Consider the following 16,973-nt stretch of genomic DNA (forward strand, 5'->3'; position numbering starts at 1 on the left):
GCCATCGAACCATTGCGAATTTTATGGTGTCGAATGTTCAAACTATCGCGCTTGGTCGTGAGATATTTACCTTGCCTTAAGTCTGGCGTATTAATTAATGTCTAAGTTTATGTTATAAAGGCGAATATCAAGATGCTGCTGGACTTGATCAAAGATAACAAACTTGGTATTACACACTTTTCTATTACATTGCGCTTTATAATGTATAAACAATACTAAAATAATAAGAGCCTTGCCTGTTTTTCAGTCTTATTTCTTGAACTTGCCACTCTCATCAGCGCCGTGCAGCCTTCAGCTTCAACATTACATTGCACTGGGAGTTCTGGCAAAGATTGAAGCCACTTGCAGTTGTTTATGTTGAGTGTAGACAATCGAGAAGCTTGTTTGATGCTTGCAGGTATGCTCCTAATCTTGGTTCCAGACAGACCCAAATATTTCAATGCGGTTGAGCAAACGAGACCATCAGGGATTTCCAATATACCGCTGTTGCTGAGATTTAGTTTCTCTAAAGAGAGAAAACCGACAGAGCTGTAAGGCAATTTTTCAAGTTCCCGACAGGCATTAAAGTTGAGACGTTGAAGTTTGGTTAAACGGTAGATACTTGTTGGGACAACCTTAAGGTGCTTGCAGCCACTAAGGTCTAAAGTTTGAAGCCCAATTAGATTTCCAAATGACGAAGGAAGCTTTTGTACAGCCGTCCCTTCCAAACGAAGAGACACCAAATGTTTCATTGGCTCCAAGATCTCTGGGAAATGTTCAAGTTCAGAGCACCCAACGAGATTGAGTTCCTTGAGATATTTCAACTTCCAAATGTTGATTGGTAGACTCACAAGACTGCTGCAACGAACCAATGATAACTTAGTTATATCCCTGGGAAGCTCAGAAAACTCGCGAAGAGATATGCAGCCATATAGATCAAAACTACCAGATACTTTCAGCTTACAACTGTTGCTTGGAAGTTTCTCAAGGTAATAGCAATAACCTATATTCAAGTAAGAAATATTTTCATTAGACCACACTGATTCAGGCAACTCCTTTATACCACTGCCTTCTAAATCCAAGTATTTAATATTTCTTGGCATCTTTGGAAGATAATTGAGACTGATCGAGTCTCCAAGATCAAGACGAGTAAGCTTGTCAAGATGTTGAAAACACCCATGAATTTCAACCAAACTTTCACAGCCACAGAGATTTATGTTCACAATTTTTAGACTCCCAGAAAGACTTGGAACTTCAGTTAGATTTGTAGAGCGCGACAGATCGATCACTTTTAAGTTGACAAGTCTCTGTAACAAGAGTAAATAGAAATATAAAGAATTAATATAATTTCTACACTTGATTTTATACAAGAATTAAAATAGGCATATAATATAATATACCTGGTCTTCTTTCCAAAGCTTCTTAACTTTGCTATTGGGCATGTGAAGCTCAACTAGATTTTCCGGACAAAAATTTGACGGCAAAGATTTCATTGGATATCTAGGCCAGTAAAGATAACGAAGAGAATCGGGAAGGTCTAGAGAAGCATTGATCTTGTAGCCACCATCCACAATTAGCAATCTTAGGTTAGACATCAGTTTGAAGTCTATACGTTTCAATGGTCGCTCTGCAATGTTATAATAATTAAGGAATATGGCTTCAACATTTGAAGTTTCCTGACAATAAGAAGAAAGTTTAAATGTGAATATATGTATATCTTTTCAACATGTTAAAATGTAATGCGCATTTGGAAAAAGAATTCTACAACATTATATAATAATTTAGAGTATTTGCGATGGTAATGATGTACAAGTGTGTAGTAAAATATCCAACATAATTGTATCCTCCTCTACTTGTCTTAAAAAACAAACATTTGTTCATATTCCAAAGACTTCCTAACACAATAAAAATTCAATCAAATTAATTTTTTTATTTTTTAAGAATCTACTTTTTTATTATAAATGCAAAAACGTTTTTTTTTTTTTAAGAATCTGACTTTTTTATTATAAATGCAAAAACGCTACTCTTTCCATATAATTACACAATCAATTGTACAATCTCTATTAATCTCTAATAAAGATGTGACTCACATGTGTTTTTTCTACAAAAAGAAAAGAAAAGAAAAAAAAAAAATTGAATTCATTTGACTCTTACCTTGTTACTTTTCAATACATGATAAACATCCTTATCGTTGAATAACCTACTCCGCTTACTGGGATCTTCAATACATTGTTCCTGAACAATTGTCCTTCCCATTTCTTCAAGCAGATCATGCATCTCTATGGTTTCTCGTCCCCATCTTGAACCAATTGATATGAGAGACATATCACTGAGAATTCTAATTCCGACCGTCGCAGAGAATCCACGAACATCTAACAATTGTTTTACCTCATCCACACCATGCCCTTTATGAAAACATGCTATATCCAAAAATATCTCCTTCTCATTTCTTCTCAATCCATCATAACTTAGTCTCAACACTCTTTGGATATTTTCATTAGGAAATTGTTTCAATTTGTCCAATTCATCTTCCAAGTCTGCTTTGCTCTTGCAATTTAGGAATGAGGACCTCAGAAGTATAAGAGCTAAAGGAATGCCTCCGGCAATATGCATCACCTTTTCTGCCAACCCCTTATAATCTGTTATACGAGTATTCTTGAAAGCACGCGAACAGAAGAGCTGAAGAGCGTCATCTGGATTTAATCTCCCAACCTCATAGATTTTATCCTTTTCAACGGTTTGCCTAAGTGTGCCCTTATTTCTACTTGTGATGATGATTCTACTTCCATTGCCAAACCGAAGACGATTGCCAGCTAAACCTTCCATTTGCATTGAATCACGCACATCATCAAGAACAATGAGGACCTTTGTACGGCTAAGCCTATCCCGAACAAAAGTTGATCCTATGGATAGACCTTCTTCCTTTAATATATGACTGAGAAGTGTATTTTGCAAGTGTTCTAGCCCATCTTTTTGTTCTCTTTCCCTAACATTTCTAAGAAAACAACAGGCTTCGAATTTAGAAGAGAGTCTGTTAAATACGGCTTCAGCAAGGGTGGTCTTGCCAATACCACCCATTCCCCAAATACCCACACTGATGCAAGCGTCCTGTGAATGAATGCCTAATAGCGATTCAATTTGCTCGATGCGGCTTTCAATTCCAACCAGGCCCTCTAAATCGCATGATGATTCGTGACACAATTTGGTCAAAATATCCTCTACAACTTTCTTAACCAAATCAGCATCCGTCCTGGCATATATATATGTATAATTATGTAGGAAAGTAATAGTTAGTCTTAAATCTATATACCTTACAAAATCTTAGCACAAATAAAATCAACACAAGTTTAAAGAAAATTTATAATATAATACAAGTTAAAGAATTAGTTAGTTACCCATAATTTTTTGAATCAAAGCCAGATATATTTGCTGCATTTGTCAAAGCATCCCTCCACTTGCGCACCTTGTCGATATTGTTCTCAAAACGTTGTTCAAGTAGATCAAGTGCATAACTCCCCCGTTGTTTTCGTAAATCCGATGGAAGGGTGTCGTAAAAAATGGGTATAACCAACTGGCCATGTTTTTCCTTGCATTCTAGGATATGCACAAGCTCATCCAAACACCAAGCGGAGGAAGCGTAGTCTTTTGAGAAAATGATCACCGAAAGCTCGGATTCCTCGATTGCTTTTCGAAGGGCAGGTTTGATTTCATCTCCTCTCTTAAGCTTGTCATCAATGTAGGTTGTGATTTTTTTCGCAAGTAAGGCAGCGTGAAGATGGCTGGTAAAAGTACGGCGGGTGTCCTCACCTCTGAAGCTGATAAACACATCATACTTTTCTTGACATGGGGGGATATCAGCATCGTCATCATCAGCAACAGCAGCAGAATCAACAACAGCAGAATCAGTCGCAGAAGACGAAGAAGAAAATGGTCTGCAGCACATGTACAACAGCGTCCCGATGGCGATGATGATGATGTTGAAAACTTGAATGAACCCAATCAACTCCATCCCCTCTATCTCTTAGATCAGATAGCAGAAAGAGAATCAGTTGCACCTGAAACTAGATCAAAGTTTACCATAAAAAAAATTGAAATTGTTCTCCTTATTGGGTTTGTGCACAAAGTTACAGACGCTCCCAGGAGGACAAAAATTAAAAATTTGGAGAGACAAGGCTTATTCACTTTCACATACATAAAAAAATGCTACTACCTTAAAAATTTCTTTTAAATATATGCTTTAATTAAAGCTGACTAATCAAAACTCACATGTCACCCCCAAATTTTGTTAGAAATATAATATTGGATTGTCTTGTTCCACCATTGGTTTCAGCTTTGATCAGTAGAGAATCTAATGAAATTTAATATTAACAAAGACAAGATGTAAGGATTATGTACTTGTTGTATATCCTTTGATTATTAGTCTAATATATCACGATAACATGAAATGTCACGAATCTTCAATTAAAGATAAAAGCAAACTAAAAAATTTGAAAATGAACTAGCAAACCTTGAGATAGAAAACACACACCTCCCAAATTGGCTTCGGTAAACTAGAGTTTAGCCTGATTATGAGAGATGGTGGATTTCCCTTATGAATAGGGCATTTATCCTTCAATTCACTATGTTTTGGATTCTTAATCTTCTGCATCCCCTTATATCCCCTTGGTATATAAAATGGGGCCACATGGGATGAGGCTCCTTTACGCGTTTTACAGACAAAATTGCGAATATTTCAAGTTAATTAGCACAATTTCTTTGAAGAAAGTTGAGAAAGGGGCATATGGGATAGGGCCTCCCTTCAAGTGCTTTACGCAAATTTTTGCAAAATTTTGAAGTCAGTTAATGGCCAATTTCTTTAGAGAATTTTCCGAACACTTTCTATTGAGTACTTTTTTCTAATTTCTAGAAAAAATAAAAACAACTGAATTTCAAACTACAAAATTATGGAGGGCTAAGAATATAGTTCTTTACTATTGGAGATTGCCAAGTTTTGAAATTGTCTTTTCGACCACAGGTAACAAATCAACCTATTGAGTTATTGATAGGTAACTATTAAAAGTCCAAGATCTATTTAGTTTGATTTTATCATAATAAGATATTACACAATCATTAGCACTACCAAACTCACTAGCATGCAATCTAATCTCAACAAGGACTAACCTACACAAACACTTCACTGTAGCATCTAGGCGGCACACTTATTAGTGCATTAATAGTTTAGAATGTTAAGGTGGCATAAGTAAGATAAAACCAATTTGAAACCTATGAATTTTTTAATCAACAAGCGCGCAACCTACGAATAGAAGGATTCGGCTAAAGCATTGTAAACTGTCAATTTATTTGTTATAGTTGATTAACTAAACAATTTTATACTTAATTGATTTTTTTTTAAGAAACGATATTTTCAAAATGATTTATAGTATGAATGGTTTTAACTATAAACACGAAGTTTTATGAATTGAACACGAAGCATCCTCCTCAACCTCGACGAGCCAAGCATTATTCTTCTTTGACAAAAAAAGTCACTACAACGTATATCGTAAGTCAAATCATACACTATTAATTATGTCATAAAACCTCATGGTAATTATGTCATACACTTATGCACAACTAACAGCTTCATAAGCCATTGACTATAATTAAAACCCATTTTCTTCTTTTCTTTTTCTTTTTTCTGAAAAATAAAGCTTTAGATTTTGGAGAGGTTTTTTATATTAAAAGCTAGGACGATTCATTTGTAAGTGAGAGGTCTTAAGTTCAATTTTTGCTAAAGGCAAATTTGAACCACATTATTGCTAGCGCATTGTGAGGCTTAGCACACACCCCCTCATCTTAGTGTAGATAATCTCATTTGTTACCAAAAAAAAAAAAAAAAAAAAGTGGGGGGATGGTCGGGTGGGGTTTATTGAATGTGGGAAGGTGTTAAAGACAACATATGTTATTTGCGATGATGTTGTTCTAACCAAACAATTGTGTCGGAATATCTTTTTTTAACAAAATAGTCTACATTAGTTATTATCATGACCAAATTAGTTGATCAAATTGGCTAGAGAATAATATTGTATTTCGTTGGTTCTTTGATATGTCACATACTATGGATTGCGGTATGATGTTGAAAACATAGTGATTTATATGATTGATCATGGAAATCTTGAATGTCATGTGGGTTCGTTATGTAGCCTGAATCTAGTAAGTCAAGTTTGTCAAGTTCTAATAATTGATTGAAGAATGTTATGCCTTTCTGTTAGAACGTACTGTAAGAAATGTCGAAGTGTAATGAATGGTGAACTACAAATGGCTTGATCCCTTCTTAGGGTACGTAGGAAATCTAACGTAAAGGTTAGATGCAGCCATGAAATAAAAGAAAATGACTGCGTGGTTGAATCATTGTTTGTGTTTTGGTCTTGTCTCGGATGCGAGACATGATAAATAGACAGGAATGTGGTGACGTCACGTGTTGATTGTGGAGCCTAAAATAATCCCAAAAATTCTAGAGGCGACATGTGGACTTTTGCTCAAGAAAGACAAGATTGCCATCAATAAATGGGCAAGCTCCTCAAATACTCCCACACGCAGCTCACACCCATAAAGGTCTCACTCGTTGAATACGACTGCCCACAGCCCATGCCCTTAGCAAGGAAAAGTCAAAGCATTAAAGATAAGGATCAATTACCCAAATCATATCTTTAATACATTCCCCAATTAAAGATTGACTCCAATCAAGTAAGTAATCCCAATTTAAATCAATTAGGGATACTTACTCCATTATCTCAAGGTATTATTTCCTATTTAATATCTTGAGAATATTTCCCCATAAACCTTGGCCAATAGGATGCCACCATGTGTAGGGTATAACCCTAACACTATGGCCAGTCTTCTCCCCCTATATATACCCCATATTCTACCAAATTTCAGAAGCTTTTGCTACCCTAAAAAAGCCATAAACACTTTACTCTACTCAGAGAAACTAATTTGGGCATCGGAGATCCATTGGCCTAATCCCCCCCACCTCGTGGGCACGTGAGGCTTAGGTTCTTGATCAAAGGTGTTGGTTGTTTTGCAGGTGCATTTTCATCAAAGTTAAAGACGGCAGAAATTTGCGTCAACAAATTGGTGCTTTCATTGAGAGTTGATTCAAATACTCGAATAAGCCTCATGCATTTAGTTTCTTGAATTTTCTGTTACGTTGAATTTCTCACATGTCGTATAAATTAATTTTTTCTAGAAAATTTTCATGATCAATCCCTGGAGAAATGATACAATGGTAGGAAATTCACAAACCACAATGAACGAAACCATGTACGTACAAGGATTTAGACCGAAGAGTGGAGATGAGGACATAGCCCCGAGACAGCGATCCTCAAGACTCAAGGCGACGACGGGAGAAACCCCACTGCAATAGAGCTACACCACTGCCACGGCCACCACCTTGCAATCCACGACAAAGACCACCACAGCAGCAGCAGCCCAAGCCGTGGCCCAGACACACGCTGTTAAGGCATCAACAGGCTATGAGTAAGAGGCCCACCCTACACCGGCTGCCATAGCAGGCCTAGGGCAGGAGGCCTATACTTAAGCCCAAACTACAGCAGTTGCTACTAGCTAGGCAGCCTAACGGGCCTAAACCCAGGCCACCCAGCCTGCAAGCCACGACGAGGCAGCCTAACAGCCAGGAAAACCCAATCATGTGCAGGCCCAATGCGCAATGCACGACCCTGCCATCCAGCCTGGCTCGCCCGCCCCACGACCCGCTCTGAATACTCGATCCACGGCCCAATCCAATCTGAGGCCACTTCCGACAATCCAGATTCTGATCATCGATCTCGCGATTGGCCTACGTTTATTTTCACCCTACTTTTCTCAAGGTTTTAAAAGACGCTAGGCGCTAGTCGGGCGGCATGCTAGGGCCTAGCGCCTAGTGGGCTAAACGAGGCTTAGGCAGTCGCCTAGGCGTATTTAAGTAAATCTACTATATTTCGTGTATATAAGTGTCTATTTATACTGAAAATATATATAATTTCATTATAAACTACAAAGTAGAATGATATATATATATATATATATATATATATATATATTATGAAGTATTGGAACATAATGAATACATGGGGAACAAACATATAGTGTGTGCTCATTTAAGTATACAATAAGTCCCTAATAATTTATTGTAAAAAATAAAATACAAAATGAAAGTTATCTATTTTTTGTCTAAGTGATTTGCAACCTAGGTGGGTGCCTAGGCGGATCTGGACGGCTAGGCGGGCGCCTCAGCATGTCTAGGCACCCTTTCTTAATTTTCAAATGCCTAGGCATTAATCGGGACGGTGGCCAGCCGCCTAGCGCCTAAGCAGGGATTTTTAGAACAATGACTTTTCTGCAGGAATGCCTGCTATGGGCTCAAGCTTTGTACCTGCAGTCCACTATGCTTTTACCACATATGAAGACACCCATTATCCGAACTCTTCCAATCTAAATGGCGAGCACCACCTGCCCCAACAGGTCACTAATTTGACGAGCGCCCTTGCATAGCAGACCACGTTGGTGAACTAGCTCCTTGAGCGCATCGAGATGCAAAGCGCCCCAGACGAAGTGTCTCGAAGTAGGACAATGGAGAAAGAACATGACTCATTCCAACGACGTCCTGGCAAAGAGCTGCTCAGCCCGTCACGAACCGTGCTTTCGGGTAGTGTGCGCTCACGTTTGGGCTCTCGAGAAAATATATTCTCCAGCCTCGGTGCGCAGAGAAGTGTTTACTCCCGACTTGGCTCACAAGTCAGTGTGCATTCGAGGTTGGGTCCACACTCTGATGAGCACTTAGGACATTCTAGGCAAAGCGTCCACACAAGGCTAGGCCATAAGGATATCCTCCTGAGAGGCACCGGAGTAGGCAGCCACATGACGGACCAAAGAGAGCACGAAAGCAGTCCAACTCAAGTTCCTTTGGCAGCCCCCGCTAAGTGTGACTGTCACGCCCCGATCCCAACATACGTCCAGAATCGACACGTGACGTCACCAATACCCGTACATCTAACATACCCCGCCTTCGGGATATGTACCAAGTATAAATCAAGATTCAAATTTCATAGCATTTTTCATACAATTTATGGCTGCATCTAACCTCTTCGTTAGACTGCATACGTACCCTCAATAGGAATCAAGCCATTCGTAGTTCAACGTTCGTCAAACTTTAATCTTTTCGTAAAATACTTATAGTGAAAAAACATAGGGTACCACACTACGCATCAACCATAAGCCATATACAATTATCATCTTGTCATGCACGCATGTATGCTATGCCCACACATATATTTTCCACTTCATCCTTCATATAAATCACTACATTTCACATGATTCTCCAATTCATAATATGCAACATCTCAAAGAACAATCAACGGATCATCATGCTATTTTCTACCCAAAATAGTCAACGAGTCTAATTATAATGACAAAAATCATAACCAACATTATTCCACAATCACATCAATCAACAACACATCATATACCAAAATGCAGGGCTAGAGCGACACAGTTTGGCTGAAGCCTACATCTCTGAAGTTGATATCAATCCAAGAAACTAACAAGTCAATGATACGATTCTGGACCATCACTCAACGGAATCGCAGAGTAAAAGGGATTCCGGACCATCACTCAACGGAATCCAAACAAGGATACGATTCTGGACCATCACTCAACGGAATCGTATAGTAGAAGGGATTCCGGACCATCACTCAACGGAATCCAAACAGAACTTAGTTCTGAACCATTCAACAGAACTGAACGGAAGTCCAAGAAGCATAACTATGGCTCGAAGGAACAAGACAGGATTCAAGTTACTCAATTCACGAAGACTCAACAAAACGAACTAATATCGAGCAACAAATCCCCATCACAATGGGTTATCGGTCCATTACTAGATCTCACATCTCCCAAGCAATTCAATAGGCATTTCAATCACATGACACAACCATTTCCAATATACAAGTCAAATCACATTTCACTACATCATACTAATCACTATGCTTCCAACATTATATCTCTATCCATAGCTTGTAACATATCAGGGAATCACGAAGCACAATATTAATATTTAATTACGTTAATCAATCAGTGAGATAGCACATCATTTCACGAGTTTAATTAAAGAACTCTACATAATTCCCTACTTGAGTTATGAATAATAACATGATAATTCTAATTTGTATGCACAAGATCCATTGTGCGTAATTCTCATTCACTTGAATCTAGGATTCTAAGATAACCTTATGGAAATGAGCAAAAGCAAGGATTCCAGACTACTCAACGGAACCAAATTACAAGTATGAGATAATCTATAAAAAGAAAGACCATTGATCATAGTTTATAACCTCAAATATAAGTTCGTAAATATGAAAACATAATCAAGTCTCTAACAACTCCGAATGAGTCACCCAGACATCCAACAACTTATCCCATTCAAACCATCAAGATTCTCAAAAACCATCATTCATATGTAAATTAAAACTAGGGCTAGAGGGACGCAGTTCAACTGAAGCCCACATAAGTAACCAAACAGGAAGTGCCCCCCTCCCAAAGCAGATTAACCAAGCAGAGCCACCTTTAAGAAAGTAACCAAGTAGGCAGTAACCCCCCAATGCGGATTAACCAAGCAGAGTCACCCTTACAACTATTAGGAAATGATCACCCAATGCGGATTAATCAAGCATGATCACTCCTAAGCATACATGGCCATAAGGATTACCTAATGCGGGCTAACCAAGCGCGATCCATATATAGTATGGTCCCCTAATGCGGGTTAACCAAGCAGGACCACTAATGACCCCCCAATGCGGATTAACCAAGAAGGGGTCAAAATAATCAGGTAGGTAGTGATCACCCAACGTGGATATACCAAGCATGATCACTCCTAGGATGCGTATGGTCCCCTAATGCGGATATACCAAGCAGGGCCATCAATGTACAACTACTACATGGTGTAGTAAACTCAACACCTCAACTTATCCACATCTCAACCCCTATGAGTTACAACGTAGTCACCTACACCATCACTCCTCGAGGTCACCACTAATATGTCACCCAAGCATATAAGTGCTACAACATACCTCTAATAGGATTCTAGGATCACATTGTCATAACAATAATCATACTCATCATTCACATTACTAAAAAGATAATTAAACTCACATATATCACAACCATCATCAGTACACAAGCCAAATCATGCTAATAAACATATGTCTACGGCTAAATATATAAAATCACATTTCAATAGAAATCACATTTATAACACCAAGCCATATTCACAAATGATATAAATATAAGAATTTAAAGTATCGTCAACTGTTAGAATATCTAAGTGGTGGACCTATCTAAATATACTCAACCAACAGCATTTCATAAATCGAATGCCACACATCGGAAAATTTGACTTTTTCCAAAAATTCTCATATTTTACAAGAATGAAGATCTCAACAAGGGAAACATTATTCACAACTAGGCCAACAACGAATTCTAACCGGAAACCATCCAAATTCATCGGGGAAAACCGGGTTTCTAGGGTTTTAAACACCCAACTCTAAAACGAATACGAAAGCACAAACCAAGCATACCAACTTGGATATTATGAAGAGTAGATGAAGTTTCATACCTCACTCGAAGGAAATGGTTGCCGGAATCACCGGAAAAATGACACAATCGCCGGAAAACCCACGGGACTTTGCTGCCTCGAACTGGAAAAGTGGATCAGAAAATGGGAAATCTAACACCACAGGGTTGTAGGGCTCGTCAAGAGATTTCCATGGACACCAAGATCACCCAAAACGGAGCTCGGATGAAGAAGATATGAGCAGGTCAAGTTTATGGGTCAAAATGGTCGAAATTGCCCAAAAACGGGTCGAAATCAGACCCTCCTTCCCCTTTTTTTTTTTTTTTTTCTGTCCATTCCCTTTTATTTTCCATTTGTCCCTGGTCCCTCTCCCACTATGTGGGAGTTTTAAAATAAATTAAAATATATAGTTTAGTAACACAACTTCAAATATCTGTAACTATACCGTTAAAACTCGAACTCGCAAGTGGCTTTCGCCTATACGTTCGTGATCTCGAAATCTATTCAACGATATAAATTGTGACCTCGAAAGGTCTACGGATTTTAAATAATTAATCTCCAAACTTCAAACTTCGTAACTAATTTAATTAAAATCTTAATTCAAACAAATTAAAATAAATTCTTGAAAAATAATATAAAATCTCAATCATACAAATACGTAGATTATAACAGTGAAATCCAGGAACGGGATTTCACAGTGACGGTGAGCAACACATAATGAACCACATGCACCGCAATCGCGGCACAGGCGAGCAGGATATGCCAAAAAGCAACATGGACTCGCAGATCAACACCGAGGGCAACTAGAGGCTCTGCTGCCCCACTAGGAGCAAATCCAAGAGGAAGTACAAAGGCTCGTAGTAGAACAACTGCGTGGATTCCAGCGCATTGAGACCACCGACGATTCCCTTCAAAGAGACATGGCAAACATGAGCAGGTCACCGTTTACAAACGAGATCGGCAGATGGAGCCACCGCGGAAGTTTAGCTCGCCACATTTCACCCTTTTCAAGGGAGATGAAGATCCAGACAGGCACTTGAAGCATTACTGCAACACGATGATTCTTTACAACAAGAATGACATTTTCATGTGCAAGGTTTTTGCCACAACATTACAAGGTGAAGCACAAGACTGGTTCCTTGCCTTACCACCGCACTTAGTTCGAAACTTCAACGAACTTTCTTTGGTTTTCACCAAGGAAAGATCATTATAGGATATCAAACAAGTGAGTGATAGGTTGCTACTGGTAGGGGAATGCCTCGTACGTTGTGTCGTAGTCCTCGTTTCTAAGACCTAAATGGGGGCGCAAAACAAAGATGAGTGGACCAAGTTCATATATACAATAATAATAAAACAGTTATCAAGATACTAACCCCCACAGTTTATATAAAAAAAACTACTAGCATAATAAGTGATAGTTTTACTGAAAATCCTAGCATGCCAAAAATATCTCAAAAGACATCGTGGAACACAAAATATCAAACGTCTCACAGATTGTCTCGTAACGCGATGTACTGCTAGTAAGATCACTGAATAAAAATATAACTCCCAGCCATATGCCAGCACCGTGGTCTCTGCGCCCGTAGCCAGAGATTACCAACTCCCAGCCCAATGCCTGCTCCGTGTACCTCAGCTCGTAGCTAGGGATGATTTCTCCCGGCCTAACTGCCAACACCAGATCCTCGCCCCAGGCGACATAGTGTCCACTAGGTACACACAAATAGTTACACCTCTCATAAATAACCACCTTATAGTATAAAGTCATCCATCGTCTATACTATAAAGAGGGGTTTCTAAAACATGTTCTAGCATCCTATCGTCATCCATCAGATAGTCTACCAGTTCATCGTTTTTATAGAAAATACAATATATTAAAATATAGCTCAATATAGGCCAATAATTTATTCCTTACAAAATAACGAGACGATAATCAACATTTTTCATAAACATGCTTAACATAAAAATCAATTCATAAACTCGTAAGGCATGCATTTCATTTATGCAAATACTATAAAATTATGCAAATTTTAGAAAGGGGTCCACTCACAGATACTCCATAGCAGTAGAATTATGCGGAAAAAGTTTAACGAAATCCCCACTAGCAACTTCACCTAAGCACAAAAATATACAATTTATCAAACTACCCAACTATAGAATTTCAAGAAATGGAAATGGGTCTTGGGTTTGGATCCGGATTAGGGTTTAGGTTTAGGTTAAATAGGGTTAGGACTTATTAGGTTTTGGGTTTGGATAGGTTTAGGAACAAAGGGGGGGTGGTTTGGGCTTGAGCCCAAACCCACACAACACACACACACACACACACACACACACACACACACACACACACACACACACACACACACACACACACACACACATACATGCACATCACACATGCACATACCTGCACACACACATGCACACACAGCACAACACACACACATGCACGGCATAACACACACACACACACTCGTTCACACGCACTCACCACACACGCACACACCCACATAGACACACACACACTGTACACGCACACACACATACACAACAACACACACACACACATACACGGGTACACCTACACACACACACACAGCGCAGCCCACCCTACACATACACTATACTGCACACACACACCTGGCACTGATCAACCAAACAACAAGGTAATTAATTACTTAGGTTCGAATTCGAAATGATCCATGCTCCCACAGCAACAAACTCGCCAGAGTTCGTCTTCGGGGAAAGTATGCATGCACATGCAGCGGATAACAGGGCTGAGATTGAAGGTGAGAGCTCAAAGTTCTCGGGTCTTCAATGGCAGAGCGCTCGGAGTTGATCTGATGTTGCATGCAAAGCTACAGTCGTGTTCCCTATGTCCCAAAGGTTCGAAGTATCAAGATTTGGGGTTAAATTTGTGAAGGAATGAACGCTGGTGGTGGCCGGTTTCCTTCTCGGCATCGGAGAGATAAAAGAAAGTGTTTAGAGAGAGAGTACGAGGAAATGGAAGAAAGAGAGGAATGAGAAGGAAGAGATAAGAAACTCGGGGGACAAAAAATTCAGGGGTGGGCCCTTTGGGCTCACCAATTAAAAACTAAAAACCATTTTTTTAAAAATAGAAAGTGGGTGGGGTTGTAACATTGGCCGAGAAGCACACGCTATAGGACGAGGCCAAACAATCATGCAGGAACAAGTAAAAAAATAGGCGCATGGACTGTTCCCTAAACAGAGATAACTCAGCGCCTGAAACGTTCACCAAGTTCATAGTTCCGATTGGCTAGATTCTCCGTAAGCTCAAGAATGAACCATGGTTCGAACTGCCACCACCCATGAAGGGTGATCTTACCAAACTGGATCAGACAAATTATTGCGCATTCCGCTAAGGGCTAGATTGCATTACCAATGACTGCCTGAAATGGAAGCAGTACCTCGAGAAGCTGACGAAGGAAGACTGGTGTGACAATACATCGACAAGCCAGTTGCACAGCTTACACAAGTAGCGAAAACCAACATTGAACCCCTATTGAAGATGACTCGGATTAATGGCATCTTTGCCAGGTCAGAGCACTCTTGGTCCACATTTAGCAATGTGAAGGAATGCCTGGGGAAATCTCTCATCACCTCCTGAACTTCGTCCAGGCCTATCCAAATAAGTTCGAGACCTTAAGCAGTCCGACAAACAAGACCTCGCAGGCCAAGGATTATCCTAGTTGTTATGCAGTTTCTACTTTCCAGCATAGTTGATACATTTATTTATTCTCAATAAAGATCCAATAAGTCATTCACAAACCTGGCTCAACTGCTGCCTACAACAACTGCTCAAAACCTCATCTGGGTATGCTCTCCAGTGCGAGAGCGTAAACTAATCCCTCGACAGCCATCTGGGTATGCTCTCAAGCACGAGAGAGTAAACTAATTCCCTGACATCCATATAGGTATGATCTCCAGAGCGAGAGGGTAAACTAATGCCCCGACACCCATCTGGGTATGCTCTCCAACGCGAGAGGGTAAACTAATTCCTCGACACCCCATATGGGTATGCTTTCCAGTGCGATAGGGTAATCTTATTCCCCGACACCTATTTGGGTTAGCTCTCTAACGCGAGAAGGTAAAATGCTTCGGAATATCCAGAAGTGGATGGATTGTTCGACTGCTCAATCCCCCTGAATGCATTGACTACCTTCGCCAGACGACTCCCAGAATTGACCACAATAGACTTTTTCCTAAAAAAACTTAGCCGACTGAAGGATTCAATTATGCGAGAGCCCAGGTCTCTAACCGGAAGAGACGTAAAATGCAGGATCCCTGCCCATGAAAGAATTCGTGTGACTAGATGGTCCGTCCTTGGCTTGCAACTCTTCATGACCGTAACTCGGCTCTAAAGTGTTGCAATACTAGTTAAACGACCAGTGGAGTCAAGTTACAATCGTTGCCCAAGATATCTGTATCGAGCTGCGTACAGCTTAGAAGATCAAGGGACCGTCAACTCAGAAGGATATGGCCTCTGAGGCGCGATTTCGCCTACACCTTTAGCCTAAAACGCCTTCAAGAGCCAGGCACGACGCCTAAGTGGTCACGCGGGCCGTTTGCTTTTATAAGTAAGATGCCCTGCCGACGACCCAACGGCTGGCAGCCCAAGGCAATCTGTAAGCCGAGACTTACACTTGCTATGACTATGTGCACCCATCTGTCATTGCCATGTCAGCAAGAACAATTTAAGTTTTACCGAGGGACCTCTAGATTAAACTAGATCTAAAGGTTGAGAAGAAGTGCAAAAATATTTATCAAAATCTTTGTCCTTCGATCCTATCTCATATATATAATTTTGGTTAGAACTGTAAACTGCCATAACTAAACCGCCGTGAACAAATTATAAGATTAGTAATAAATTTAAGCAAAACTGGACTGAACTGGATGGTGCCTACCGCTATATCTAAGCATTAAACTAAGCAAAGATGGAGAGGGGTAGATACAAAGTAGCAAGCAAGGGATGAGAAAGTAGTTGCCCGCAGAGACTAAATCAATTATACTAGTTGACTTGGTTACAAAAGTTTTATTCAAGGAAAATCATCGAAAGATATAAAATAAAAAAGAGAACCCAATTTACCCTACCCAAGCACCTTACTTTCCGTGAACAAAAATTCAATGCGTTCACACATATGAGGAAAATCATATTTAAGTCTTTACCCACAAAGTTCTTTTCTCCTTCCACTGGTTTCAACTTTGATCAGCAGACCATCTGATGAAGATCTTGACAATGACATCTTGACAATGACAGCTAATCTACATCCGGTGGGTCATCGTAGCACCTGAGTCACGCACTTGTTAGTTTGTTATTAAGCCCAAAATGTCACAATTACCAAATTTCCACAACTCTTTAATTAAAGATATAAGT

At 39.6% G+C, this 16,973-nt stretch overlaps 1 protein-coding gene across 4 annotated transcripts; it reads right to left on the minus strand.

Moving 5' to 3' along the window:
* Window positions 1–144: 144 nt before the first annotated feature.
* Window positions 145–11,762, minus strand: LOC103440969 (disease resistance protein RUN1-like). Of its 4 annotated transcripts, none has more exons than XM_070822468.1 (5): window positions 11,624–11,762; window positions 3,375–4,034; window positions 2,134–3,229; window positions 1,380–1,655; window positions 145–1,286 (listed from the first exon to the last, which is right to left on the minus strand). In XM_070822468.1, exons 2-5 carry the CDS (start codon window positions 3,986–3,988, stop codon window positions 216–218), a joined length of 3,057 nt encoding a protein of 1,018 aa, XP_070678569.1. In that variant the 5' UTR covers window positions 3,989–4,034; window positions 11,624–11,762; the 3' UTR covers window positions 145–215. The 4 variants fall into 4 exon arrangements, with proteins under 4 accessions (XP_070678569.1, XP_070678568.1, XP_070678570.1 ...); XM_070822467.1 differs by having other exon boundaries at window positions 3,375–4,040; window positions 11,624–11,760; XM_070822469.1 differs by lacking the exon at window positions 1,380–1,655 and having other exon boundaries at window positions 3,375–4,040; window positions 11,624–11,760.
* Window positions 11,763–16,973: the final 5,211 nt, after the last annotated feature.

The sequence above is a fragment of the Malus domestica genome, chromosome 05, assembly GCF_042453785.1.
Source record: "Malus domestica chromosome 05, GDT2T_hap1".
Classification (NCBI taxonomy): domain Eukaryota; kingdom Viridiplantae; phylum Streptophyta; class Magnoliopsida; order Rosales; family Rosaceae; genus Malus; species Malus domestica.

What these genes read in the sequence shown, in the direction of transcription:
- LOC103440969 (XM_070822468.1), bottom strand. Translation starts at nt 3,988, where the DNA reads ATGGAGTTGATTGGGTTCATTCAAGTTTTCAACATCATCATCATCGCC. An exon ending in TTTGATTCAAAAAATTATGG is followed by an intron (nt 3,230 to 3,374) that starts GTAACTAACTAA and finishes TATATATGCCAG; the next exon opens with GACGGATGCTGATTTGGTTA. An exon ending in AGCTTTGGAAAGAAGACCAG is followed by an intron (nt 1,287 to 1,379) that starts GTATATTATATT and finishes CTCTTGTTACAG; the next exon opens with AGACTTGTCAACTTAAAAGT.